We start from the raw sequence: 19,971 nt of genomic DNA, 5'->3' as shown, positions 1-19,971 counted from the left end.
GCACTTACAGTAACATTTGACAAGCTGATTTTATAATTTATTTGAAAGAGGTAAAGGCTAGTCATGGCCAGAAAATTCTTGAAGAACACAGGTACTGACATGCCTTGCTAGATATAAGAATTTACATTTAAAATGAAACCAAGGTCAATTATGCTTTATATATACATATGTGTGTGTGTGTGTGTATATATATGTCTTTAGAACTAGTAGAGGAAAATATAGGAACACTTCTGACATCAGGATACAGAAATTTTCAAAAAGTAAAACCATTATATCCCAAAGTATTGGTAACCAAAATATTTTAAAGGACTCCTATAAATCAAAAAAGACAAACTACACATTAGAAAAATGAACAAAAGACATGAACACATTTCACAGAAAGCTGAATGGCTTAAAAAATGTAAAAGTTGTTCAACGTCATTGATAATCAGGAAAATGCAAATTAAAAGCAAAAGGATATTCTTTTTCGCTCACCAGACTGACACAAATTTAAAAGTCTGACAATACCAAATGCTGACAGGAAGGAACAGGAACATTTCAAATTTCTGTGGAGACTAAATCAATATAACCATGTTGGAAAATAATTAGGCATTATCTAGAAAAATTGGACATGCACGTATTTCAAGACCCAGTAATTCCCCTTAGATAGAAATATACCCCTTAGAAAAACTCTGATGTTCCTAAATCGGAAGAAACAGTCAATAATTTTTATTACGGTACTGTTTTACTTTAGCAAAAAAACTAGTAACAGACCCAATGTCCACCAATACAAAAATGAACACAAATTGGTATTTTTATACCGTGGAATTTTACTAATACAGTGACTTTAACTTAATGGAGGAAAAGGGGAATTAGAAACAGAAGTCCAATGGGTAACGATATTAAGACTGAACTATTCAAGATGTTTGTATATATTCTCATAATACTGGCCTTAAAAACTACGAAAATCTGCTAAAGCACTTTTAGTTTCCCATTTTTTGCATTTCTTAAAGATTTTCAAGCTCTTGTGTGTATGTAACTGATTTAAGACTGCTATTATGATGTATAAAAGTTTCAGGAAAACTGCATTTGAATATTACACTGCTATCTAGTAACTATAAATCTTCATTTCCAATTCTAGGAACTAAACATTCATTAATCTTCAAGGCCCCAAAGAAGCCGGAACTACTACCAGCAAGCTTATTGAAAATTGTCTCTATCGGCCTTTTTATAATGCTACGTAATGGTCATATGAACTAAGAGCAATAGCTTTCTAAAATATGGACCTCATAGCTAGCTGCTTTGAGTATATTTCAAAGATGTGTTGATCAATTACAATCAAGTCAGAAGGTCTAAGACGTTTTAATTTTTGTAAGGCAGATAGTTTAACTTTTGTAAAGCATAAATTTTAAAGGAATTCTACAAGTCTAGCGGACTATCATATTACGCTTTGCTGTTTTAGATTTAAAGACAAGTATAAAGAAACTTGAATGAAAAAGATTTTCCTTTTGAAAAACCTGTCGTCAGTTATTATATTTTATGGGGCAATTGCAGACAATAGAAACAGTTTTCTCCAAATAATATTCCTTAAGGTTCAGTTTAGGGAAGATACAGCTTTAGGAGAATCTTGATTAATGTTTAGAGTGAAACAAGTTCTATATTTTTGTCCCCTACGTAAATAATTAGCAATCATATCCCTCTGAAATGATCTTTACTTTTTGTTACTTTTACTGTGGTTTTCTTCTGTTTTTAATGACAGGAGTTGGAGTGAGTCGTTTTCAAATTTGTTCTGGTGTTGCTAAATCTATCCACGGATTTGAAAAATTAATACAGGCTTGACTAGCTGTCAGTGTTGTTCTTCAAGAAAACACCCAGAATAGAAAACTAATACATATTACCATAAAAAAAATAACAAAAAATACCCTTACTTCTAATTTTAATAAGTTTATCCTGAGAATAGATATTTTTTTAGTTTTGTGAGAAAATATTATTGATGAACAGCATGGAAACCAGTTGATTACTACTTAATACTTATGGGACCCTTGGGCAAGTGACATCTCTAAAGGCAAGAATTTATTAAAAGGTTTGACTTTGAGTACCAGTTTTCAACAGAATTCTAATCAGAATCACCTGTAAAGTTAAAAAAAAAATACAGCTCCCAGGGCTCTACTCCAGATCTAATAAACCTGGTGACGCCCAAGAAGCAGACATTAAACTTGTTAGGAGTTCTATGGGTGATTCTGGCATCCCTTACTGGTTACGAAAAAATAGATAACTTTCAAGGTGCCCATTAATTTAAAAAATAAAAACAAACAAAAAAATAGTACTAACATGGAGAATTGAGAAAAGTTTAAAATCAAAGACAGGGAAGCTATGCTGCCCTCCCAGGCAGGTCTTCAGCATGCTATTTTTACACTATTTTAAAGAGCACCACTCACCCCCACACAAATGCCCTTCCAAAGCATGTTATTTAAACATTTTTAATATTACTTGCCTCAATTTGGAAGTATAATTGAAAATAACTGAGTTTAATAATATAGGTTAAAAAAAATGCTGTACCGAAAGGTAGTCATAAACAGTTTAATTAAAATATAAAAGAAAGGTATTGGTAGTGTGCCCCTCCTCTGCGTTCAGAGTGCCAACACAGATCTACTACATTACCCAGCATCTTCTATTATATAGTTTATTATTTCTCCTTCTATTAGAACATAAACTTCAGGAGAGGAATTTTGTTGTACTTATCTCTGTAGCCCGGGTACAAAACTCCCCAGGACGGAATCGACATATATTTGTTGATTGGATGCCTGAATCCACAATAAAGGCCAGCCCAGGTGCATGTGTATGTGCTCTCTCCCAATCTCCGGGTTCAAAACTTACGATAATAGGGAGGAATGCCTAAAGTCTCCATAAATAATTTACAAAGCAGACAGCAAGCTAACTTCATGCTATGAGTAACACTGTATAGTCTTAGAGACAAATCTAACTTAGATTTAATCTTATAAAATATACCTTTTTTTATACACAAAGGCAATAAAACTATTCAGAATAAATATACAGTCAGTGTTTTTTTCTATAGATATTTAATTTTAATTAACATTCCTATTTGTCTGAAATCTTGTAATCTGGAATCTAATGTTACTGTGTGAAGTTAATGTACTTAACATTCATACAGATTTAAAAAGAAAAATAAAAAATCTGCATTTAGGGAAAGTTACCTAAAGACAAATGAATTTATATAAGAAATAATGTAGCATTTTGCATTACAAAGCCATTTTAATAGGCTCTTCTTCTTTTTAAGAGTATCGGTCTCTAATCTCACGCCTTAAATGCAAACTTTCTCAAGCATTCAAGAAATCTAGATTACTTAATTTTTTCAGTCTTTGGTAAAACAATGGTGTCTAGTTTTAGCTCTAGCATTTTTATTTTTGTGTGCGCCTATGAACTTTTAAAGGATACTTAGCAATCTCTCCCAAAGCTAATTTTTTGACTAAGTCACTTTCCCACCTAATTATTTTTGTGACTTGTAGATCTCTAACCAATCCTTTAAGATGAGACCTAATTATGTTATCCTTTGACTTTAATTTAAATTGTGTATATTTGCTTTGATAAAAATTTTTTCTCCCCTTATACTTATAATTATGAATTGTTCATTTATATTTCCAATTTTTACCAGTAGGGGGAGTAACCTACCGAAGACTAGACTACAGAAATATTTTACTAAAACCTAACTTTTTAAGTTTAAAGTATTATCACTTACCTATTTTAATTAAGGCACTCTTTCAAAATATCCAAGAGAATATAAACCAAAGTCAAAATTCATTTCTGACCTACATTTTTCTGGTATGCCAATAATTCCTTTGTAATCTATAATAAAATCTAAAATGATACTGCATGTAAAGAGTAAAAGGTACTAATTGCATTTCTAATCCTTAATTTTCTATTCTGTTCTGACAGTTGCTGTGATAATAGTGAACAGGACATGGGAACGAAGCTCATACCACTAGTGCAACAAGGGCAGTCTGCTTGTTCTACTTTCTAATAATGGTGTTACAGAGGAGAGTACAACATGGAGAAGTTATAAAGGAAAAAAAGTATGCAAGTATAGTGGGAAAAAACATAAGCTAGCTGGGTGACAATACCTGATACATAATCTGTGACTGTCATTTTATTTTTAATCTTATAATTTATGAATATTTTAATCATGTATCCATCTAGACTACTTTCCATGCATTTACAAATACACATAAATATGGTGCTAGTGTTTCATAATATAAAGATATGTTTTTGCAAATTGCTTTTTATTCAACTGAGAAAATCTTTATGTTAACCTTATGTTAATACAAAGGATAAGTATATTTTAAAACTTTTAACAGATTTTAATATGCTAGTGACCTCTGCAATAACCAACTTACACACCAATTGTTTCCTCACATTCAATTATCACTAACTTTACGGGTGAAAAAATCTCATTTCAATTCCCAATATATACTGGTAGTGGATCTCTTGAAATTTTTTATGCTGGTAAAATATATGCAACATACAATTTACCATTTTAACCATTTCTAGGTTTACAATTCAGTGACATTAAATATATTCACACTGTTGCGCAACCATCGCCACTATCCATTCCCCAGAACTTCTTCATCACCCCAAAATGAAACTCCATACCCACTGAACACTAATTTCCCACTTCCCAAGTCCCTGGTAACTATTTTACTTTCTGTCTCTATGAATTTGCCCATTCTAGATACTTCATAAGTAAAATCAAATAATATCTGCCCTCTGTTGGGCTTATTTCACCTAGCATAAGGTTTTCAAAGTTCATCTGTTGTAGTATGTATCAAAATTTCGTTCCCTTTTGAGATTAATATTACGTGTATATATCTCTTTATCTACTGTGAATACTGCTACTATGAACACTGGTGTATAAATACCTGCTTGATTTCCTCCTGGCTTTCAATTCTTTTGGTTATATACCTAGGCGTGGAATTGCTTGATCCTATATTTGTTTCACTTTTTGAGAAACTGCCAAATTATATTCCACAGCAGCTGCTGTCATTTTACATTCCTACCAGCCATGCACAAGGGTTTCAATTTCTCCACAGCCTCAAAAACACTTTACTTCCCCTTGCTGTTTTTATAACAGCCATCCTAATGGATGTGAAGTGGTTTTTCATTGTGGTTTTGATTTGCTTTCCCTGATGACTAATGATGTTGAGGACCTTTTCTTGTGCTTATTTACCTTGGAATATCTTCTTTGGAGAAATGTTTCATTTTATTGCTGAGTTATAGGATTTTATATATTCTGGGGATTGATCCCTTATCAGATATATGATTTACAAATACTTCCTCCTGTTCTATGGGTTTTCGTTAAAGAGTGTCCTTTAATGTACAAAAGTTTAAATTTTTGATAAAGTCTAATTTATCTGTTTCTTCTTTTGTTGCCTGCGCTTTTGGTGTCATATCCAAGAACTTACTATCAAACCCAATGTCATAAAGATTTTCCCATTTTCTTTTAAAAATTTTATACTTTTAGCTCCTAAATTTAGGTACTTGATCCACTGAGCTAATTTTTGTAATTGTAAGGCAAGGCTGGCAATTTCGAATTCTTCTGTAACTGTCTGTTCATATCTTTTCCTTATTTTTCTACTGAATTATGTCTTCATATTGCTTTAATGAATTCTTAATGCATCTTCAATGTACTGTTATTTATATACACACACACACACAGAGCAAATATTTCCTCCCAATTCGATATTTATCTTTCAACCTGTTTAATGTATGTCAGAGAAGTTTTAAATGCCTTATGTTGTCAAATCTATCAACTTTTTCTTTTAAGTCAAATGCCTTTTTCCATCTTGATTAAAAAGGACTTCCCTAACCCTCAAGTTTTAAACAATATTTTCTAATACTCTTTTGTTACAGGTATTTCCACTGTCCCACTGTTTGAAATGCCATCTTTATTATTAAGTTGACTAAATGTAATTTTAATCTCATAGACTAAAACAGACTAAATTCCTCCATTAATATATTCAGTTATTCAACAATATTTGAGTAATTCTATGGACAATCTTCCTAATATTTCACGAGTACTCAATCCTAAAAATTATTTTCAAGCAAAGCAGCAGAGGGCTGACTGAATATGACCCACTACAGTTAGTTAATGACCTTCTATGTCAGCTATAAAAGATGACTGTCAACACATACTGAAAAGTTTAAGTTCATTTGAACTTTATACCCAGTCTGCAAATATCATCAAAACACAAAAGGAAAGTTTATTCCAGTGACTCACTCCTCACACTAATGAATGAATAATCCTCATTCCCATTAGATTAAGACTATGGAACCAGCAGGTAACTATGTGAATATTAGACATGCTAATCTTCTGAGGTAGCTAAGGTCACTGAATAGGTCTGCTTCTGTGGCCACTTTATTTTTCACAACTTATATATGCTAATAAATCATAAGAAACTTGTTAATTAAGGTCATTAAACTCTTCTGACTGGCACTTATTTTGCCAAAGCAAAGAAAAAGCACCCATGTTTTGTCATTTCACAAATCTGGAAAAGAGGGTGGAGTCAGGGATAGTTTAGAGTGGCAAATGGGGTACCAAGTGATAAAAATCAATTTTAGATATTTTAGTACTTCTGTTATTTTGTTATATGGTTGTCCAAAAAATTAATCAAGCCAATAAATGTTCAAATGTTGCCCTAACATATATAAATCTAAAAAGAGTACCTGACCCCCCTGCTCCCTTGTTATGCCCTACCCAACATCAGAATCGTTCTCTGCAAAACCAAAGGGTTTCACATCTTCTTCACACTTCTGTCCCTTAAGCAAAGATAGACTCTGACTTAGGGTCATTTTCCTCGAAAGACACATTGGCATTCAACAGATCTTAATCTATTGCTGGTATCTTTTAACTAGATGCACAACACTCTTCTTTTTCTCCAAATGCATATTTAAAATCACGACCAATGCAGGTGTTCCCCCAACCCTCAGCATCCTCATTACCATTTTTTGTTATTTATCCATCTACAAAAAATATTTATTGACTGCCTATTATTTGTCAAGCACTATAGATCAATGATTAAGAAAGATCCTGCTCTTGTATTAATACAGCATCCTACTGTTGGCATACTTAGATATAGCTTAGCTATCCTATTAGCACTTAAGACCAAGAGGCCAATTTTATTTGAAACATTAACCTCGTTATATGAATCGTTACGAAAAAATCCAAACAAGGAAATCACTATGTTGATAAGAAGAGTCAACAGGAAGCTTATATTAACAGAAATGTCTCTACTGAGAGGAAAAAATTATATTTCAATTAATGAATACTTCACAAATTTAGACTAACTGGAAAGCAACCTGAAAAGATCTAAGTTGTTATATAATTTTAGAAAATAATACTGTCTTCAATTCACATGCAAAAAGTACCTGGAAAGATTGTACAATTTTTCCTATATAAACAGGGAATTTCGAGGTAGTTGAGTTTCTTCCTATTTCCTTTTATATTTAATAAATTATATGTGAAATTTTTATATAAAATTTGTGATTAGCAAACATTTTGAAAAATTTAAACTTGAATCACCTATGGTTTTGTAAGAAATTCTGAATTACTAGAGTCCGAATTAATATAGATTTGTTGGGTCTTTCATTACCTACGGTTTTATAGAAAGAACATGGATTTTGGAGAAGCGGCCTCCAATACCATGTGTTTAGACTGTGGCAATGTTCAGGCTCTTCATATCTAAAAGACAATGCCTTCCCCCTCAAAATGTTTTAAGGAAAACATTAAAATGTATATAAAACACTTAGCACCAAACCTGGTACATGGTTAACTTTTAATTAAGTTTGTCAAGAATGGTACTAGAAATATGGAGGGAGAGCATAGAAGGTGAACAAAGTACAAAATGCAATTAAGACATGTCTAATCCTAAACAGGATACAGTCTAATTGAAGGAACTAAAATTATAATGTGATAAGTGCTATAATAAACAAAAGTAGACAGTGTCTGGGAAACAGATTGGGAGAGGTTAACTGATGCTGAAAACCAAAGGACATTAGAGCTGGCTCTTAATTAGAGAGTAATGAATTCAACAGGATGGGAATGGAGGAAAGAGTATGTCTTTCTTTTCAGTAAAGGCTCAAAAAATGAAAGAACATAACATGCCCTAAGAAATGTACAATTCTGCAACAAATGAATTACAGGAAATACAAGAGTGGAATACTGGAGCTCGAGCTAGAAGACAGACTGCAACCAGACTGTCAAGGACTTGCTTTAACCTTACTATGAAGTATGAACTTTATCCTTTGGATAATGGAAAACCATTAGAAAATTTAAAGTAAGAAAGTGACACAATCCAATCTAAATTTTATAATGATGCCACCAAAAGTGGACAGACTGGGTAAAAGGAAGCAGAGCAATAATCAGAGGGTTAGTTCAGGAGAGATTAATTTCAATAATAGCAGTCACATAAAAAAGAAAAAGTATACATACAGTTAAGACATAAGAAGAAGAATATAAGATTTGTTGATGAGTAGATGGGGAAGGTAGGCAAGAATGTTGAAGAATAAGGAAGAGTTGAGAAGAGTGTTGTCACTTACTGAGAATTTAAGAATAAACAAGGAGAAAAGAGAGGAATTTGAGACACACTGTATTCTGAGGAGATGTAATATATACCAAGTGCTTACAGAAGGGAAGCAGATATATATGAGTTAGAAATAAAGATTTGGGAGTCAATTACATAGACAAGATAGTCACAATGACTGTCCAGCAAAAGAGGACATGTTAAAGCAAGAAAAAAAAACAAAACACAGTAAAAGACTGAATGCTACTGATATTTAACAGAGATATAGGAAATAACAGAACTAGGAAATTTAAGAGCAGCGGTATCTCAGAAGACAGGAAAGGAATTTCAAAAAAAGGTAAGAGCTAAAAAGTATTAAATGAACAAGGGGTAAAATGAAATAAACTATTAAAAGGCCACAGGATAAAACACTTAGCACCAAACCTGGTACATGGTTAACTTTTAATTAAGTTTGTCAAGAATGGTACTAGAAATATGGAGGGAGAGCATAGAAGGTGAACAAAGTACAAAATGCAATTAAGACATGTCTAATCCTAAACAGGATACAGTCTAATTGAAGGAACTAAAATTATAATGTGATAAGTGCTATAATAAACAAAAGTAGACAGTGTCTGGGAAACAGATTGGGAGAGGTTAACTGATGCTGAAAACCAAAGGACATTAGAGCTGGCTCTTAATTAGAGAGTAATGAATTCAACAGGATGGGAATGGAGGAAAGAGTATGTCTTTCTTTTCAGTAAAGGCTCAAAAAATGAAAGAACATAACATGCCCTAAGAAATGTACAATTCTGCAACAAATGAATTACAGGAAATACAAGAGTGGAATACTGGAGCTCGAGCTAGAAGACAGACTGCAACCAGACTGTCAAGGACTTGCTTTAACCTTACTATGAAGTATGAACTTTATCCTTTGGATAATGGAAAACCATTAGAAAATTTAAAGTAAGAAAGTGACACAATCCAATCTAAATTTTATAATGATGCCACCAAAAGTGGACAGACTGGGTAAAAGGAAGCAGAGCAATAATCAGAGGGTTAGTTCAGGAGAGATTAATTTCAATAATAGCAGTCACATAAAAAAGAAAAAGTATACATACAGTTAAGACATAAGAAGAAGAATATAAGATTTGTTGATGAGTAGATGGGGAAGGTAGGCAAGAATGTTGAAGAATAAGGAAGAGTTGAGAAGAGTGTTGTCACTTACTGAGAATTTAAGAATAAACAAGGAGAAAAGAGAGGAATTTGAGACACACTGTATTCTGAGGAGATGTAATATATACCAAGTGCTTACAGAAGGGAAGCAGATATATATGAGTTAGAAATAAAGATTTGGGAGTCAATTACATAGACAAGATAGTCACAATGACTGTCCAGCAAAAGAGGACATGTTAAAGCAAGAAAAAAAAACAAAACACAGTAAAAGACTGAATGCTACTGATATTTAACAGAGATATAGGAAATAACAGAACTAGGAAATTTAAGAGCAGCGGTATCTCAGAAGACAGGAAAGGAATTTCAAAAAAAGGTAAGAGCTAAAAAGTATTAAATGAACAAGGGGTAAAATGAAATAAACTATTAAAAGGCCACAGGTTTTTTTTTTTTTTTAAACAAGGGTTTTTAAAATATTGTTTTTCTGACCAAATAATAAAAATAAAATTATTTAAGAACTGAAAAACCATAACCTTCCTTAGGAAGCACTATCACATTAACAATTACTGCATTAATTTGATTTTCATTTCAAGAATTCTTTGTAAATTTAATTCTGCATTAAGGTAAATATGGCTTGTACACCTGCCCTTGGCCCTCAAATTGGGTTCTAGAAGGGGAAAAGATTAGGGATGGGGTCATGGGCATAGAGAGACCAAATCAGATGTGGCCTGAAGTCCATGTGTGGCTGGACCTCAGAGATCCCTGCTCCAGGGAATCTTGAGAGCCAATGAGACAGACAGACAAGACAGACAGAGACACACACATGCGCACTCTCATTCACATTCTCTATTTCTCTCTCACGCACTCTATGGCTAGTACATACAAATTTTGGTACAAATCATCTTTAGGAAATATGACCTTTGAAGATATTATGCACTATGATGAAAGTAGGGTTTTGCAATGTCTAACAACTGCTACAAGGGAAATTCAAATAACATGCATAAAAGAGAGTAAACTAGAAGTGAAAGAAATGCAATTATTTGAACGTTTTTCTCAACAAATTAAATCTATGTGAAATAATGAATCAGATAATAGATTAAAAGCTTAAATATTCATTATGTTCACGCAGCATCTCCTAAAACCATAAGACATTTATAAGTTTCTTGACGTTTCCTAATGCTAATCTGCTAATTAGCTTTCTAATGGGTCTAGCCATGATAATTTATTTACGTATTGCCTTTTCATTTCCTTAGTTTCTTAAAACATACTAAAAAGTATAAGTTTGGCATTGGGAGCGGTCTATGTAAATATATTTATCCCATCACTCTGCTTTTGTTTATGTTTCACCTCCCAAGTAGCAGTTGTCACAATTTTTCTCTAACATTTTTGAACACACTGTAGTTATTTATTAACACTGAGCTGGATAAACAGTTTGGGTTGCAAAGCTTAACTTCTACTCTTCAGAAATTAAGACCCCCTAATCTTGTGGCCCATGATTGTTTTCTAATTCACAAACTGAAACCAATAGTTGCATGTTATGCAGAAATGACAAGTTTTTAAAATGTCTCTATTCATATTGACTTTTAATTTATAGAAAATTGAGACAATTTCTAAACTACACCATCAAGACAATTATCACGAAAATTTATACAAATATGAAGGGACAGGTATTTGGCTTTGATAAGGTATTTAAACCATTACTGCTATAAATTAAGTGCTGGACTTCATTGTGTCAAAGGCAAAAAACAGTTATGAGGCTTCATAATTAAAAATTAAAAGAAAAAGCTAAACATGGCTAACTCTAGACCTACATCTATGCAGTAACATTTTAAAAGACTTTTTAAAAAAAATGTATAATTAAGAGTCTTATTTAAGCTAGCGGAAATAATGTAATATCATCAGAAACTCAGACTATAGTTCAACGTGCAGCATCTAGTAATAATGGCATACCTTTTCTTTCTGTTTTCTGTGCAGGGACAGAAGATGTGGGTGTAGGCAGTTTTGATAAAGTAGATGCTCCATTAGCATCAAATGATTTCTTTGGCTGGTGATCAGACTGTAGCGTAAATGGACTAGAAGGAACAGTGCTTGGGGTAGCAGTTGGATGAACCACTGGTTTGATGGGGTGCTGTACTGGCGTAGAACTACTGTGAGTCTCTGCTCTTGGCAGTCTGTAGTCTCTGTCATTGTGTCTGCTTGTCTGAGACAAAATATTCTGTGGGAGCAAACTACTGGCATCACTGGAATGCTTGTCTTCCACTTTAGTTCACAGTTCGAAAAAAGAGATGTTGGAATGACGGAAGGGGGAAGAAAAAAGATTACGTTAGAATCCTGTCTTGAACATCAGCTAATTTAGCAACATACTTGTTTGTACTTATATCTATGTTTTTTTATAAAACTGCAAGCCCAGTTAGTGTCTGCAGTTTTACTACTGGCATATAAATATCTAAATACTGGAAGAAGAATTTTAGCTCCACTATAAATATTAATCTATACTCAGATTTCAAGTGGGCTACTACTTGGGGGCTTCTTTAGAACCACACCATTTGTTCAAACAAAACATTAAAAGGAATCAATATATGGAATTATAACATTTTACTCAAATAAAAAAATTAAATATTTTAAAAATTAAAAAAGTAAATGGACCATTCTTTTAAAATATAGATCACAGGTTCTAATAACTAACTGAATTATCCATAGTGGTTCAACTGCAAAGGAATATCAGCTTTATTAGCCTGATTTTTCTGAATACTAAAGCAGTTAATTAGTGGGCTCGAAAGTAGTTGTACTAGGGCTTAAATGACCTCATTTAGGGATGACTGAATTTATAATGAACTGTGCAGTTAAGTAAATCAATATTTTTTAAATGCTAATACCAGAATTAGTTATAAAATCAAGTTATAGATAATGCTTATATGAAAACAGAAGTCCTATATCCGCAGCATAGTAAAATGAAAACTACTTGCTTATTATCAGTTATATTAAAAAACAGATCCTCTTCCAATTTAAAGCCTCAAAAATATTTTAAATTCAGAAATAAGTATTTTTGCTTTCACAAAAACTACAAAAGAAGGAAAAGTTCAACAATTATGGTAACAAAATCTGTTCTTTATTTAAAAATCTCTTGTCTAAATTACAAGTCTAATCAGTAACTAAAGAATTAAAACAATATGTGTTATATGTTTCCAAGTAGAGAAACATCTGCACATGCTATGTAACGATAATATTACCAAAGGATGCCCTTGCTGAATAGTATGTTGGTTTTTTTTCCAATTCATGGTTCCTCTAAGTCTAGAGACCACGACAGCACAAAGGAAGTATGCTGAAACTGTAAGTCAGTTTTCAAGCCACTGGTGCACAACTCCTACATGTTACACCAAAACAACAGGTACTGCCAAAAATCTTCCATTAGATCGAAACGGTCTTTTGACTTAATGACTTAATATATGAAATTGTGTTACAAATTATACATACAGCAACTTATCAGAAAAAGGAACAGACTATACTATCACAGCAGAACACATTTATTTAACTCATCAGTAAACTTTCAACTTTCACGCTCATAAAACTTAAGAAGTTTTATTCTAGAGTTTCTTTCTGAAAAAGACTACTACTACTACTACAATAGAAACTTTCAAGGACAGCCATACAGAAATAATTCAGCCACACCCAATTTCCACCAATCCTGTCACTTAAAATAACGGCAGCAGCATTGCAGGAAATAGGGAAGACATAGTTGCAACAGCTTTCTATTACAACTCTACAGAACACAGTTAAAGCAGTGACTACTTGCACATCCCCCACAGCACGTTAAGCAAATGTGTGGAGACATTTTTGGTTGTCACAACTGAGGAGAGGGGAGGTGTGCTACTGTCATCGAGTATGTCAAAGCCAGGTATGGTGCGCTACATCCTATGACACACAGCAGAACACAAACAGAATTCCACAACAAAGAATTACCTGACCCAAAATGTCATTACTGTTGAAGAACCCCAAGATAAGTTTTCCCTAACCACAGAGCACTCACTCTATGGGGCACACATTAAAAGATGATGAAAATAATCTAGTAGCGGTAACATCAAATTAAAAGTTTTATCCATCTAATTTTCAATGTCATGCTATGGATAACATTATTTGCTACACTGCAAAAAAAAAAACAAAAACAAAAACAAAAACAAAAACCCCAAAAACCTCTCTAAAATCTATTTTTCTACCTTTATGTCTTTAGCACATAAAATCTTCCCAACCCTCTCTGTACCCTCCACACATGCATACACATACACACTTCTTTTATTGGTGGTTAGGAATTACAAAGCGTTAAGCCTTACCCTACATGAATACCAATGCACTGGACATGTGGGAAAAACTCTGCCAACATTTCTGGATAGACAAAATTAAACACTTAAATCGCTTAGTGACTTTATTCCTACACCATATCAAGTATAACTCAGTTGACCAAATTTTAAAAAGGCAGCAATATACCTAAGATCTTTTCTAAAACATTACTTAAAACTTAAGTGTGATACATGACTACATTTGAAAACAAACACAGACCCAATGACTCATCATTTGCACTTCTAGGAATTTAGCTAAGGAAGTAAATCAGATAAGTGAGCAAAGACAGGAATCAAAGCCTTGTTTACAATAGGAAAAAGTTATAAACGACCTAAACATCCATGGAAAGATGATTATGTATAAATGAGGGTACATCTAAAAATGGAATACCATGCAGTCAATATACCAAACATAGAACTGACATGGAAACATATCCCCGAAAAATTATTAAACAGAAAAGGTTTAAAACAATAACACGTAATTCCTTTTTTGGTGAAAAAAATACATACATATGTACACATTTATATGCAGAAAGAAAAAAGTATATGTCCCCAAATGTCTCTAGGTCATGAGCTTAAAATTTTTTCCCTTTACTCTTTAAATAACATGCCTTACTTTTGAAATCAAAAAGAAGCACTCAGATAAACAATTTAAAAACACAACTCATTTCCTTTAAAATGGTTTATTAAAAAGATAAAAATAATATTTTCATGTCCATCAATTATTTATTTTGGAACTCGAATTACCCTCTTCATCACTTATTCTACCCCAATGGAGGAGGAGTGACTTAAATGACAGGTTATTTTGGAAAGGATAAAGTAGACATACGAGGCTCTGATCCTTTTCCTCTCTGGAAACTATCAGACATTAAGTGGAAAGGTCTAGCCCAATAACTTAAAAAAAAAAAAAAAAAAAAGTTATTCTTTCTACATCCATTTGCCCCTTTTCCTCCATACCCAGCCACAACTCCCCCCAACAATTTATTCAGGATGCCTATGAGCTGGGTACTTTTTTTTTTTGACTTAGAGAGAAAAGCTTTTATCTCATTTTTAGTTGTTGGCCAAAAGTCAGTAACTTAAAATATTTAGTGAAACAGAACTAAAACTCAAGTCTTCTGTCTCAAAATACAATATTCCTAATTTCCTAACTTCAGTAAATCATTTTGTTTTCTAAGAATTAAGCATCATTTCGCTAATATAAAAAATTCAATGTTCCAAAGATCTTAAACATTCAGTCTTACAGAACTGTTACTACTTCATCTTAAATAATTTTTCCCACCAAAAAATCAATAGTTTACTGAGACCAGATAGACTCCCTACTTTTTTGAGTTACAGGAGGACGATTCAAACGCTTAAGTCTAAGAATTCCTAGAATACACCTTAAAATTTTCTTGAAATTTTAAATTTTAATAAAGGGCCTAAGAACTCTCTGTGGCATTTACATTTTATCTAGACAAGGGAAGCCACTGAAAATAGAATATATTTAGTAAAAGCTTCAAGTTCAAATTTAATTTGAATTAAAAACAAATGTATGTTGACAATATTGTCCCACTGGGACAAAATCCGGCCTCAAAGGACCATTAAGGTATACCCACAATATGGAGATGTTACACAGATCTACAATCATGTTGAAATCAGTTACCAAATATAAGGATAAACAAGTTTTTCACTGATAACACATAACAATAGGTACTTTGATGCCACTGTGTGTGGCTCTGATTCAATTATTAAATGAAATCGAGGGAGTTTTGGAAGAGATTTCAGCGTCCAGTTTAACAGTAAATAATTTGGGGAGTGGGGGTAGAAGTGAAGCTGTTTTAAAAAGAAGTCAATCCACAACATGAAATTTTATTTACCAACTCAACTGCATTACAGCCATTAATGATAGTGATGAATACATGTGTGTACTAATCCGCTGTGCACACTTTTCCTTTTAAGGAAACAAAATGGTAGAAGTTAGGGCAACGGATCCAACCTAAAGGAAATCTCCTATGTTTTATTTTAGTTTACACATATAAATGGTTATACATATAGATTTGTAACATCAATGAACTACAGGAATGAATCAAACATCATTACTGTTTCAAAGAAGAAAATTAATACTTACTTCCACTGGCAAATCCACTACTGGCTGTTGCTTGCATCACCTCTCTTCTGTAATCCCTATCTTTTGGGAAGCTATTAACTGCCATCTTGTTTGCTTCTTTTTGTCTCTGTTCTCTAAAAATAAAAAATAGATAAACCCATAAAAATTCTATCAGGTACAATGAGTCTACATAAAACACTTCTGGTCAAATGCTCAACAAAATGGCATATGAAAAATACAAGACCTGAACATGGTCATAATATCACTTAACTGGTGTGGCAGATGGGATATAGCAAACGATGTTTTCACTGACGGCAATATTATGCCAATTATTTATATGCCATTAACCCTACAACCAAAACGCTGCAAGATTAATTCTATATAAATGAAGGAAACACAATATTGTCCTATAAGAAGTATAAAGATTTCCATTACAAATTTTAAGGTGCATAAATGCAGATTAATATAAAGTTTTAAATTAAATATACTGTAGGCCCTTGTGGACAGTTGCTTATCTGTCCTAGTATTTTTTTTATGTTAAAGAGATATAACAGAAAACACAAAGGGCCAACCATGCAATTAAAAAGAGGAATAAGTATCACAGTAAGAAATCCAAACTTAGAATGTTTAACGTTCTAAGATATTAACTCGTAGAATCAAAAATGAGAAATACTGTTGAATTAGATTAAGAGCAAATACCTTTCAAGCCACTCTTTTGGTTTCTCCCATTGTGAAACTTCTGTTCGACAATTGTAGTAATATTTTTTCCCAGAAGAGCTAATATGTTCAGACCAGTCATCTGCAGAATCATAAGGCTTAAAAATATTTTTAAAAATTAGAAAATGTTAATACTATTTATTCACTTGATATGAAGTATCAAGAGTGTCAATGGTTTTCAAAGCAAACATATGGGAAAAGACTTAGAAAATAAAGGTGCCCTGATCTAGGATATAATAATCTTCTTTTACATCTTAGGAGACCTCAGACTATGAAAATCTTCAAAGTTAACTATGGAAAACCCTATAAAATATCAAATTAAATAGATTAATAGATATTAATTAAGCAAGAAAAAAATGTGAAATTAACAACATCTTTACTTTAGAAAAGCATTACAAAGTTCCCCATTATCATAAGTTTAAATGCTGAAATCCAGTCACATTGGGCAGGTAGACGAGGGTTAAGGAACTTTCTCAACTGACTGATTTGAGGGCATGAGAACACATTAGTTCTAAACTCTTAAGGCACAAAAGTAATCACAGTGTAAGAACAATCTGCCTGTAATTACTGTTATTTAGTGCAAATAAGCACAAAAAATTTTAAATGTAAACACAAAGCTAATTAAGGGCTATGAATGTTTCACTTTCAAAATCTATGAGATGGGTTAAGTATTAACGAAACCTTGTCTCATCTAATGTATAGGATTAGCATCACTAATTTTTCTGTAACTAAAACTGGTTTTTTTCAAAGTTCTCAGATACAGTCTCTTGCTGGTATTTTATAGGCACTGTAAAATTACAATGAAATTAGAAAACTCTGAAAGGCCTGGTTTTCTTGAAACTGATCTCAAAAAACATAAAGTTTAAGTGTCCTGCACTGGCCTCAGAAAATCCGGTAGAATCCAAAGTACACTTAAGGTGAATATCATAACTATTTTTTAAAGGAGCTTTGAAATTAAAATGAAATGTTATGCTTTTGGTAGCCTATCTTTCTTCTGGGTTCAACAGTATAGAATGACACAATTTTAAAGCTTGAGGAAAGGAACTTTTGTGCCCTGTCTACTCAGCTTTAATTTTACCAAGTAGGAAACAAGCTGAAATAACTTATGAGTAGGTCAGGGGTCAAAAAACTAGTGGTAGAAGAAAGGATCAAAATTCAGGTTCCTAGATTCTATTATTTCCACTAAATCAACATCAATTCTCAAAATACCGTAATGATTTTGAGGGGAGTTGAAGAAATACTGCAGATACTGCCATATGTTTATACTCTCAAGTTTATGTCTCAAAAAAATAAAGCTACTGGAAATCAGCCCTATGCCTCCAAACCTCTAATATCAGGGAAGAGTTAAAGTTCAATTCCCCTAGCTTCCAGAATTAAGCCACACCAAACTGCAGAAACCCAATCACAGAAGGCTAAATTTGAAAAAGTTCTTCACCATCCACTGCTCCCTAGTCCTAAATTATTATGCAAACTAAGCCCTTCTATGGATGTATCTATCTGGAAGATTTTGGTTTGCTTGGCAAGTAATTATATGGGATTACTGGTTTGGTCTGAAGAAGCAGAATAAGATTTGAGGCAGGTGGACAGAGCACACACCAGAGAAGATGAACATGGTCTAGACTAGTGCTCTTCAAAGTGATGGTTTTACAAACTGTTTCCTGTCCTGGAGAAGATAAAGGAGCTTGCATTAGAATATGTATCAACACACTGCTTCCCTCATCAAAAGTCTTGCTTTAAGGAGAAATCAACTAAACACTGTATTTAATGACAGTTAATTTACATTCTGGCACTACTTCTGGACAGGTAAAGTTCAAACACCAGAACTTTGAAGAGCATGGGTCTATGACACTGCAGATTTTTAGGTTATTACAAGTATGTCTTCCAGGGTCCCGGCATTACAATCACATACCAGTACTTCAGCTTTCTCCACCCCACTTTCATCCTCAAGAAAAGGTAAAGGGGGATGGGGAACTTTAAGTAATAGGGTAATTTTTAAAATATTACTATACGACAGCAAGTGTTAAATTTTTTTGTTCCATTGTTATTTTTTTAGCTTTACTGAGGTATAATTGACAAAACTGTAAGATTTAAAGTGTACACAGTGATAATATGATATATACTGTGAAAGGATTCTGCCTATCTAGTTAATTAACACATCTATCATCCCACATACCTTTTTTTTTTTTTGGTGAAAATATGTAAGTTCTACTCTGCCAGCAAATTTCAATTATACAATACAGTGTTATTAATATTGTCACCACGTTAGACATTAGATCCTCAGGTGTTAAATTTCTTAATTTAAAAAAAGATCTAAAATTACGAACTAAACAAAAGGCCTGCAAACATTGTAAGTTTTCAAAGTTATGTTTGATGTAGTTGCCAACATATGCCCTAAGGCAGCAGTTTTGCAAGTGTCGGCCAGGAACCCATGAGGGACTCCAAGTTCATTTCACAAGTTCAAAACTATTTTCATAATAAAATTAAGACAATTTTGTACTTTTTCTCCTCATTCTACCACACACACAGTGTTTTCCCAGAGAATGCACAGATTTGATATCACAAAGAACTGAATGTAGAGCACATGTGAAATTCTAGATATCTTCCTGTTCTAAGTCAGGCATTAAAGGCATGTTCAATGTCTATTTTTTTTGTTTGTTTTAGAAACAGTTAATGGGTTTACAAATTGATTTTTAAATAAATTATTTTCATATTTATCATTTTAATTTTTAATATGGTAAATATTGATAATAGAGTCCACAAAAACAAAAGCTCTCAATGTTCATGAATGTAAGTAAGTCCTGAGACTCAAAGTATGAAAATGGCTGCTCTAAAAAACTAGCACTAAACAGATACTAAGTCACCAATTCAAAATATCTTTCACAATTTTTCTATAAAAATTGCCCTTTTCCTTAAAAAAAAAAAAAAAAAAACACTAAAAAAGCTTCCCTTTCCACCCTCTCTCCAAAATGGAGTCTCACTACTTCTTCTCCAAGTTAACCTATGGAACAGAAATAGTTAATCTTGGAATTAATTTATGAATCGTTAATAAAGAATAGTACATTAACATCAAAGATGGCATTCACTGTAACAAAGAATTTCATGGAATCCTAAG

The 19,971-nt window shown here is 32.8% G+C and overlaps 1 protein-coding gene across 4 annotated transcripts in view; it reads right to left on the bottom strand.

Annotated features, from left to right (window-relative positions):
* Positions 1–19,971, bottom strand: part of WAC (WW domain containing adaptor with coiled-coil) — an 80,349-nt gene that overhangs the window by 13,256 nt on the left and 47,122 nt on the right. For 3 of the 4 annotated variants that reach the window (XM_006924168.3, XM_015598741.2, XM_025041260.1), the window contains exons 5-7: positions 16,842–16,957; positions 16,164–16,276; positions 11,673–11,981 (exon numbers count right to left, since the gene is read on the bottom strand). In XM_006924168.3, the coding sequence (XP_006924230.1) occupies positions 11,673–11,981; positions 16,164–16,276; positions 16,842–16,957 (538 nt within the window). The remainder of the gene's footprint in view (positions 1–11,672; positions 11,982–16,163; positions 16,277–16,841; positions 16,958–19,971) is intronic. The other variant, XM_006924169.3, reaches the window with a different exon arrangement.

Source organism: Pteropus alecto, unplaced genomic scaffold, assembly GCF_000325575.1.
Source record: "Pteropus alecto unplaced genomic scaffold, ASM32557v1 scaffold269, whole genome shotgun sequence".
In the NCBI taxonomy this organism is placed as follows: Eukaryota; Metazoa; Chordata; class Mammalia; order Chiroptera; family Pteropodidae; genus Pteropus; species Pteropus alecto.
Note: the sequence above shows the minus strand (reverse complement) of the source record. Positions and strands in the feature narration are given on the sequence as shown.